Raw genomic sequence first — 10,349 nt, 5'->3', positions numbered from 1 at the left:
CATATTGGGAAGATATAAAGGAGAGCCTACAATTTCCCTTCAGACAGTGAGCGGTAGGGCCACAGGTTGCATAGCCAGTACCTTGCACAGGTGCTTTTCTAACAGAAAAAGTCTAAGGAAAGAATAAAAGTTGAGTTTTGAAGTGGATGACAACTACATGAGTCAAAGGAGGTGGATCTAGAGGCAGCAATGCGATTGTGCTTCGAGATTCTAATATAGAATAACCAATGTGCTGAGACCAAGAAGCCACAGAAAAAGTGACTTATCTGCATGGAGCATACATTTTATTTATTTTATGGGGAGAAGCATTACATAGTAAAAACAAACACAGCTGTATCACACTGCATTGCTCTTTTACAGAATACAAATCCCACGCCGATTCGCAAAGTAGAACAGGCCTCCCAGACGCCCTTCGCCCGCGGGCCGCAAGGCTGGGAGCGGAGGCCAGCCCTTGTTACCCCGGGGAACCTGGGCGGGAACTGGGAGCGCCCAGAAGAGCCGGACCCGCTCGCCAGGGTTGCGTCTTGAAGGCGCTCCTTCCCAGCTCTTGGGATCCCGCTTTTCAGTACGGCCCAGGACGCCAGTGTGAGCCGCGGTTCTGACCCTGAACTTCAGCGAGGCCTGCCTAGCGGGCCAGAGACCGCGGGCGGCGCTTTCTTACGGGGGTGGGGCTTTTTCAGGGTGTTCACGCAGAGACTAGAGGGACTAAGATGGTGTCCGCTGCACTCCCCAGGACAGCTTCCTGAGAAGTCGAGGGCCCCAACACCCGAGCGTTAACCCAGCCCCTTGTCCTGCACAAGTAGGCCAGTGGGGAGCCCGGAAGTTTCTGGCCCCAAGGGCCAAAGCACAGCCTCGCGTGCCGCAGGAGGACTGAAAAATGTTTGAGAGAACGTCGAAAGCGCGGGGAGGCGGGCCTGGCGTACAGTCACCATCTCGCGACACTTAAGTGACGTCGCACAGCAAGTGCGTGTTCTAGTCTTTCACCTTCAGTCGGCCTCCTCAGTTTAAGCGAGTGATCGACAGTTATTTCAGCCTATCAACTTCCTCATCAATGCCCAATCAGATTTAAATTTCTTTCAGCCGCCTGAGAAGTTGGAAGAAAGGGGTCGAGAGCGCGAGCGAGCAACCGCGCGCTGTTTGTGTCTCGCGAGATCGATGTATACCAAACTCTCAGAAAGAAAAAAAAACACTAAACAAAACCCAGAACTGATGACCCGACTTCCCAAATAGTGGGTTTAATGACAGGGTTATAAACCAATGAAAGAGATGAGGAGGTGGGATCGCTGGTTTCACCGCACAAGAAGTACCGTTACAGGGCAGACTTTTTGTCCAATCAGCGCTTCCAGAGTTTGGGTCAGGTGACCATAGAGTACGAGGGGCGGGGCTACAGCCTGGCGCGAGGAACCGTTAAGATAGACAACGAATACAACCAATGAGGTACCCGGACTAGGGCGTTGGGAACCCAATAAAAGTGGCTGGGCTGGCGCCTTCCCGGAGCGCGGGGAGATATAAAGACAGACAAACAATTTTCCCAATGAGACTGTAGAAGAGAGAGCTAATTGACCAATGAGATCCGTGGGGCGGGATCCTTTGCCGCGGCGGAGTCCAAGATGGCGGCGTGCGGTTCCGCTGTGTGAAACGAGCGCGGGGTGGCGGGTTAATCAGCTCCGCGGAGGCGACCTCCGACTACCCGCAACAATGAAAGGAAAAGAGCGCTCGCCAGTCAAGCCCAAACGCTCTCGTGGTGGTGAGGACTCGACTTCCCGCGGGGAGCGGAGTAAGAAGTTAGGGGGCTCTGGTGGCAGCAACGGGAGCAGCAGCGGCAAGACCGACGGCGGCGGCGGGTCGCGGCGGAGCCTTCATCTGGACAAGTCCAGCAGCCGAGGTGGCAGCCGCGAGTATGACACTGGTGGGGGCAGCTCCAGTAGCCGCATGCATAGTTACAGCTCCCCTAGCACCAAAAATTCCTCGGGCGGGGGCGAGTCGCGCAGCAGCTCCCGGGGTGGAGGCGGGGAGTCACGTTCTTCTGGTGCCGCCTCCTCAGCTCCTGGCGGAGGGGACGGCGGGGAGTATAAGACCCTGAAGATAAGCGAGTTGGGGTCCCAGCTGAGTGACGAAGCGGTGGAGGACGGACTATTTCACGAGTTTAAGCGCTTTGGGGATGTAAGTGTCAAAATCAGTCATCTCTCAGGTTCTGGCAGCGGGGATGAGCGGGTAGCCTTTGTGAACTTCCGGCGGCCAGAGGACGCGCGGGCGGCCAAGCATGCCAGAGGCCGCCTGGTGCTCTATGACCGGCCTCTGAAGATAGAAGCTGTGTATGTCAGTCGGCGCCGCAGCCGCTCCCCTTTAGACAAAGATTCTTATCCTCCGTCAGCCAGCGTGGTCGGTGCCTCTGTAGGAGGTCACCGGCACCCCGCTGGAGGAGGAGGTGGAGGCCAGAGATCACTTTCCCCTGGTGGCGCTGCCTTGGGATACAGAGACTACCGGTTGCAGCAGTTGGCGCTTGGCCGCCTGCCCCCTCCACCTCCTCCACCATTACCCCGAGAGCTGGAGAGAGAACGAGACTACCCGTTCTATGAGAGAGTGCGCCCAGCATACAGCCTTGAGCCAAGGGTGGGAGCTGGAGCAGGTGCTGCTCCTTTTCGAGAAGTGGATGAGATTTCACCCGAGGATGATCAGCGTGCTAACAGGACGCTTTTCTTGGGCAACCTAGACATTACTGTGACAGAGAGTGATCTAAGAAGGGCTTTTGATCGCTTTGGAGTCATTACAGAAGTAGACATCAAGAGACCTTCTCGTGGCCAGACCAGTACTTATGGCTTTCTCAAATTTGAGAATCTAGACATGTCTCATCGGGCCAAGGTAGCAATGTCTGGCAAAATTATAATTCGGAATCCTATCAAAATTGGTTATGGTAAAGCTACACCCACTACCCGCCTCTGGGTAGGTGGCCTAGGACCTTGGGTGCCTCTTGCTGCCCTGGCACGAGAATTTGACCGATTTGGCACCATACGCACTATAGACTACCGAAAAGGTGATAGTTGGGCATATATCCAGTATGAAAGCCTGGATGCAGCTCATGCTGCCTGGACCCATATGCGGGGTTTCCCACTTGGTGGCCCAGATCGTCGCCTTAGAGTAGACTTTGCAGACACAGAACATCGTTACCAGCAGCAATATCTGCAGCCTCTGCCCTTGACTCATTATGAACTGGTGACGGATGCTTTTGGACATCGAGCACCTGACCCTCTGAGGGGTGCTCGGGATAGGACACCACCCCTACTATACAGAGATCGCGATAGGGACCTTTATCCTGATTCTGATTGGGTGCCACCTCCACCCCCAGTCCGAGAACGCAGCACTCGGACTGCAGCTACTGCTGTAACTGCTTATGAGCCACTGGATAGCTTGGATCGAAGGCGCGATGGCTGGTCCTTAGACCGGGACAGAGGTGATAGAGATATGCCCAGCAGCAGAGACCAGCCTAGGAAGCGACGACTGCCTGAGGAGAGTGGAGGCCGACATCTGGATAGGTCTCCTGAGAGTGACAGACCACGGAAACGACACTGCGCTCCTTCTCCTGATCGCAGTCCAGAACTGAGCAGTAGCCGGGATCGTTACAACAGTGACAATGATCGGTCTTCCCGTCTTCTTCTCTTGGAAAGGCCTTCTCCAATCAGAGACAGACGAGGTAGTTTGGAAAAGAGCCAGGGTGACAAGCGAGACCGTAAAAACTCTGCATCAGCTGAACGGGATAGGAAGCACCGGACAGCTGCTCCCACTGAGGGAAAAAGCCCTTTGAAAAAAGAAGACCGATCTGATGGGAATGCACCCAGCTCCGCCAATACTTCATCAAAATTGAAGTCCCCTTCCCAGAAACAGGATGGGGGGACAACTCCTGCAGCAGCAGCCTCTCCCAAACTCTGTTTGGCCTGGCAGGGCATGCTTCTACTCAAGAACAGCAACTTTCCTTCCAACATGCATCTCTTGCAGGGTGACCTCCAAGTGGCTAGCAGTCTTCTTGTGGAGGGTTCAACTGGAGGCAAAGTGGCCCAGCTCAAGATTACTCAGCGTCTCCGATTGGACCAGCCCAAGTTGGATGAAGTAACTCGTCGCATCAAAGTGGCAGGGCCCAATGGTTATGCCATTCTTCTGGCTGTACCTGGAAGTTCCGATAGCCGGTCTTCCTCTTCATCTGCAACATCGGACACTGCCACCTCTACTCAGAGGCCACTTAGGAACCTTGTGTCCTATTTAAAGCAAAAGCAGGCAGCTGGGGTGATCAGCCTCCCTGTGGGAGGCAACAAAGACAAGGAAAACACCGGGGTCCTTCATGCCTTCCCACCCTGTGAGTTCTCCCAGCAGTTCCTGGATTCCCCTGCCAAGGCACTGGCCAAATCTGAAGAAGATTACCTGGTCATGATCATTGTCCGTGGTGCGTCCTAAAGTCCATGTATAACTTGTATTTACTACTTTGACATGGTTCCTGTTTTGTGAAGTGTGATGGGATACAGCATCAGATCAGATTTTCTTTTTAATTAGTTTAGTTGTCTTTTTTTAAATATATTTTTATAAACTTCTTTAAAATAGAAGTCAGGACAGTTTAGCTATTATTTTAAAGTGAAAGGGATGTCCTGAAAGTAGCAAAAAGATGGATTTTCTTTAATTAGGAGTTTCTACCCTTGTGAGAATTTTTTTTCCAGTTTTTTCTTCATTTTTTTTAAAACTTGATCTTAAAAAAAAATTCCTCAAAGTTACAAATCCAAATTTTTGAGAAATCAGAATTTGGAGAAAAGAACCCACTGACATTTACAGATAGTAAAATACACCGAAAAGTGGCTTGATTGATGTGTAGATAAATAATTCCATAAATGTTATATGTGTGACAGATTTGATCAGGGATCTCAAGCTTATGCTGGTAAATTGCTTAGCAGTATAATTATTTTAATCAGGTATTTGAGTGTTTCTACTAAAATACAGTTTATTCCCGGAGAGTTTGCTGTAACATGCATTTTTATCATTAGTTCTTGAGTTTTGTATCCCGTATTGCACTTTTGGTTTGTAGCTGTAATTGTTCAGTAAAAATTGAGGACTATGTTACAAACCATTTATGTCTTATGCTTACACTAGTATGCAAGAATTGAGTAGGTGCTTTTAAAAATCAGATTTCTTTGGTCAGTTATAGGTGTATGGTGGTGTTTTTACTGACTTTTTCAGAGAGGTATAGCAGGTACAGTTCTAATTTAATTGTGTATATTTGAAAACTCAGTGTTTTTCATCAAAGATGAGTTTTTGTTTTTGAATCCATTTAAATTTCTGGTTTAAATAATAGAAAGAAGAGTGGTCTGCAGGCTCATAAGTCATCTTTTGTTTCATTGGGCATTAATCAACTAGGTTGCAGAATTTTTTTTGAAAGTCATTGTAATATTCTGTCAATGTGCTTTTTAGAAATTTTGCTTGTATTTTTGTTTTTATAGTCAAACAGTAGTGGTGATATTACATTATTGAAAATGTTTTGAATATTTTTGAAATTTCATGCTTAATATTTTCACCACTCTGTAGCCACAGAAATTTGAAATGTCAGTATAGGAAAGCCCTTTTTTAAAATTTGTCCAGACACCTATAATTAATATAATTTAGCCCATTTGTATGGGTTTTTTTTTTTGTTGTTGTTGTTGTTATTGTTGTTGTTCTTTTTCTGTTTCCAAAGCTAAGGATGATGTGACTGGGTTCTTCACAAGGGCTTGTGCAACTTTACAGTAATGAATGACTTTTTGTTTTAACTTTCTCATCTACCCCTCTGTTACCACGCCTTATTTCTCAGGTCATTAGTAACTATGTTTTTCTTCCTTGATTTAAGTGCTGAGGATGTCAGCTAAGACCCTTGATATTTAATTATGATGAGAAACTTTAGGACCTTCTGGATCATGGTCATGTTTCTATTCTGTGAAAGTGACTTATTCAAAGCCTGGCAGAACCCAACTGTTTTCTTTCTGTTATCAAATCTGGCAGTTTTGAAATAGCACCAATAATAACCCAGGGAAATGTCATGTAATTTTTATTTTCCATTATGACAGGTGTCTAATGCATGTCAGCATGAAAGCCTCATTACTACTGTGTCATCCTTCTTGGTTTTCACTACACATTATAAATTTAAAAAAAAAATTTTTTGGAGGTTTGGGTGTTTTTTTTTTTTAAACTGGAAAAACCAACCATTTTGAGAGAAGGAAAATACTAGGCTATGAGTATGAAGGTCCTTGATTTATCTGTAGAGAAAATACTTGAACTACAACCAAGACTTTGAATGACTTTTGATTCTAAAAAGCAGTGATTGGAGTGGAGTAGGCACCTATTCAGAAGCTAATGCAGGTGTGGAGTCTGTGTACATGGGGTTAAAGTTCAATTTGTAAGACAGATACATTTTTTCCAGTTTAAATAATTTCACTAACCATTAACTTTTGAATATCTTTTGATTAGATAGTTGGATAAATGATTTTGCTCTCTAGAGAGTAAAGTCCATGACATCTAATTTTAATATAAGCCAAAATGTGTGTGGTTTTCCCTTTTTCTTTAAATTTGTTATGATAGCCTATTGAAGAGTACTGTGGTTTTTGCTCCATGTTTGTTTGAATCCTTATTTGGCATTGCTGCTTTTGTTAGATCCGGGCAATTTGTGCTTCAGTGTTTTTGAAACTGGCTTGATACCATTTCTAAATGTATGTATTATAAAAAGCTAATGATGTTTAGTTTGGTGCTTACCTATAGAGTGCCATCATCCCGATGAATTTCTTATTTGTGTTGCCCATTCTGTTGTGCAGGTTCATAATAACTGTAAGTTATCTACTTAAACCTTCAGAATTTGAATGAAAGCAAAAGTCTAAAACTGGTTCTAATTCTTAGTAGTCAGAATTTCAAAATCCCGACATTGGATGTTCTTTGTAACACCAAATTTTTTTTTTAAAGTCTTCTTTTCTTTAATTACTTCAATGTAAATTATTTTTCAGGAACTCAGTTAAAATGAATGGAAAGAAAATTTCTTACATATATTATTTAATTATTTACTAAATATTACTGGTGAAAATAAGATAATTTAATAAGACTTAAGATCACAATTTCGAAATTAGAGCTGTTGCTCAACTTCTAGCAAATAGTTAATTGATATTGTTTTGTGATTGTAACTGGGATTCCTCCTGTAAATATTTTTTCACAGGAAAACTTAAATTTCTGGTGTAAGATATGTACGTTGACTCTCATCCACTGAGAGTAGATAGAGTTTTCCTTTACAAGTTGCATCTTAAAATGTTCATCCTGTGACTGACAAGCTTTTGTCATGTCGAAGGTAATATACTCCCTTCTTGACTCCCATGAATCATTTGATGTACAGCAGTATAGGTCAGGTTTTTCAGAGTCAGACAATTCCAGGTTTATTTAAAAACTATTTTATGAGCAGGTGTTCACTGATATTATCACACTATTTTTTGAAAAATTTAAGTCCAGTTTTTTACACAGTGAAATTGCTCATTTTGCAGGAATAGTACTGAACTGAAGTTTGGGTTCATATAGGAACCATTAACCAAAACATTTGTGGAAAAGGAAAGCCTCTTGAGAAGAGGGCCTTAGTGACCTTTTATGTGAAAAAAAAAATTTTGGAGAGAATTTCTGGATTTTTTTTTTTTTTTTTTCCTGTTTCTGTCCCAGAGTCTGATTTTGAGATAGGAGTTAGGAATGAGAACAAAAAGAGAAATGGAGCTGACCCTGTTAATATTCTGGTTTCAGTGATGTCCCTAAAGAGAAAATGATTTCAGGTAACCACAGTAAAATGTTAAGCTTAATGAAGAGTTTTTATGTGTATGATTTAAACAGAGTTGAAAAACAAGAGTCCTGATGTGTTGTTTGATTGTTAGCAATTGTATGAGTGTTTTCTTAACAGAAAATAACAGCTGCTGTTTTTGGTAACATAGATGAAGGTGGATTTTTAAATGGGCTTTGTATCTTGACCCCTTTTGATAATAATGCTCCATATAAATTACAAAATGAAAGTAGAGGGTAAAAGTTTGACTAAACTCCACCTTTTTATAACTTCATTTTTAAAGTTATATTTAGGAGATGTTGATTTATAAACTGCTTACAAACTTGCTTTTTCAGAAAAATTTTGCCACATTTTGCTCAGTTATATGAGGATAAAGGATATTTTCAGTCCTATGATCCTCAGTTGCAGTCTTTAAAAAAAACTTACCTTATTGTTCTACTTGTTATTTGTGTATTCATACAGTAAAATCATTTCAAGGTTTGTGCCAGTGGGTATTATTGGTGCTTTTTGAAGTTGAGGTGGATGTCCTATCCAGGAAGGTCTTGTTAATATTATGTTCATCTATAATGGCATAGGGGAAATATATATATTTTTAATATTGTAAACGTTTGTACTGAATAACCTTTTTTTCCCCCCTGCAAGCAAAACTGGTGAACAGCGGATGAAGATATGGAATTCAAAGCTCTAATGGACCTTTTTGAAGAGAAGTTGTGGCTTATGTGGAGTTTACATGGGCCTCTGATGGAAGAAAGCTAATCTGTTTAGTATTTGTGCATTTTACTAAAATGGCAGCTTAACATTGTGTATCTGCTATTGTGATGCCAATGCCGGTGTTTTAAGTGGAAAAAAAAAAATGACCTCTTTGCTTTGTGCTGTGTACACAAGAGTTCTGGAAAAGTAAAGAAAAACCCTTTTTATGGCTCACACAGCTTAAAAGTAGCTGTCACTCAAACGTGCGCTCACAGTTGAGCTGCTTTTGTTTTATTCTAAATAAATTGTTTCTTTTGAGGAAAATGTTTTTCTGCTTGGAAGTGAATTGACGGCAAACCTTGACCCCTTTGTTTGCAGCCGAGGGGGTACTTGCTGCTGCTCAGATCTTGTATGTCTTGAGCAAGAAGCAGGGAGACCATCAATTTCATTTTGACTATCACGGTGTGTCAATTCTGAAGGATCACTAGTGTTACCGTGACCCCCTTTGTTTGCAGTGAAGGGGATCCTTTGCTTCTCGGTCCTCAACGTGATGAGGGAATGGTGCTGTTTGCTGGCACTCAAGAAGCCGGGGCAAGCACCCTAAGCCTCACCACAGTGCACGAGTCGGGGGCTTTGCTGGTTTGAAGAGCTGGAGTTGCTGAAATTTAAGTTTTGATTTATTTTGTTCACCCATCACGTTTGGCCTTAGTTTCATTTTTAATTTGAAGAAAAGTTTGAAATTGCTTTATCTTGCACTTTTAACATTTCCACCAAATTGCCAAAAGAAGGAGAAATGCTCCGTTTGCTTTTTAAATGTTAATGATGATGTTAATAAAGCCTTTCCTGACACATTTGAGGAGCTCCTCCGTCTCCAGGGGCTTCTTACGAGTTATGCAGTGATGGGTTTAGTTCTGAATGGATGAAGAGTTCCTGAGAGATAGCGTTTGTAATTAGAACCGTTACTTGGTATCTGTGCCTTATTTGACCTGTGGTTCCACATGCCTTGGATGTGCATGCACCGTGACGGTTTCATAGGTACGAACGCACACTCAGGCCCAGTCACTTCGGTTGGTAGTACAGATTGTGAGGAAAAAAAATGGAGGCATCATTAAGGAGGAAAAAGTGTTTGCCTTTAGTTCCTGCATTATCCTGTACAGGGGCTCTTGAGCTTTGGAAGCCTGTTCCCAGTACAGGAGAACAACTCCCTGTTTGCAGCAGGAGACTTCGGTGCACAGTGACAACGCTGGAGTTCAAGAGGAAGCCAGCAATGCTGCACCATTGGCTTCAGACACCATGGTTGTTTGCCACTTTTAAACTTAACTAGTTGCAGACGAAGACCTCCTTGAAATGCAGGCTTGTTGGGCTTGTTAAGAATTTTAACCTCGGATGGAAGAGCCCTAGTGCTGTCTGTCTCCATGCGGGATGATGATTGCTAGGCAACAGGTGATTATCAACCAAGGATGCCACGGTTATACTCTGCAAGGTGGTGTTCCGGTGGCAAACAGCTGTATAAACTCTTGTAAACAGGTAAGAGGGTTTTTAGAGGTCAAAAATGCATTTAATTAATAGGGTGAGGGCATTTAATATTTTGGGTATGTTTCTGTGGTTGGAAGTTCAGGCACTCTGCTAGCTTCCTTCCTCCACTGAGCTGCCATATTTACAAAATTCCAAGCCAGAACTTTTGTTCTACTTGATATTATCACTTGGAAAAATTCTTTTAATATGGGAGCCAAAGTGTTAAAATTTTGGTAATGGGTTTGAAATTTGTGACCTTTATATCCTGTAAAGTTTTGACAATTTCCATTAACCTTGGCTTTTGCCTTTGATGTGATGTAATGGTGTAAGATGA

The 10,349-nt window shown here is 43.4% G+C and overlaps 1 protein-coding gene across 1 annotated transcript; it reads left to right on the top strand.

Annotated features, from left to right (window-relative positions):
• The first annotated feature begins 1,564 nt into the window (after positions 1 to 1,564).
• On the top strand, positions 1,565 to 9,700 carry Rbm15 (RNA binding motif protein 15). Its single transcript, XM_076842616.2, has 2 exons — positions 1,565 to 4,435; positions 8,453 to 9,700. Exons 1-2 carry the CDS (start codon positions 1,567 to 1,569, stop codon positions 8,473 to 8,475), a joined length of 2,892 nt encoding a protein of 963 aa, XP_076698731.2. The 5' UTR covers positions 1,565 to 1,566; the 3' UTR covers positions 8,476 to 9,700.
• The last annotated feature ends 649 nt before the right edge of the window (positions 9,701 to 10,349 follow it).

Source organism: Callospermophilus lateralis, chromosome 7 (assembly GCF_048772815.1).
Source record: "Callospermophilus lateralis isolate mCalLat2 chromosome 7, mCalLat2.hap1, whole genome shotgun sequence".
NCBI classification, from domain to species: Eukaryota; Metazoa; Chordata; class Mammalia; order Rodentia; family Sciuridae; genus Callospermophilus; species Callospermophilus lateralis.
This window is presented reverse-complemented; position numbering and strand designations above follow the sequence as displayed.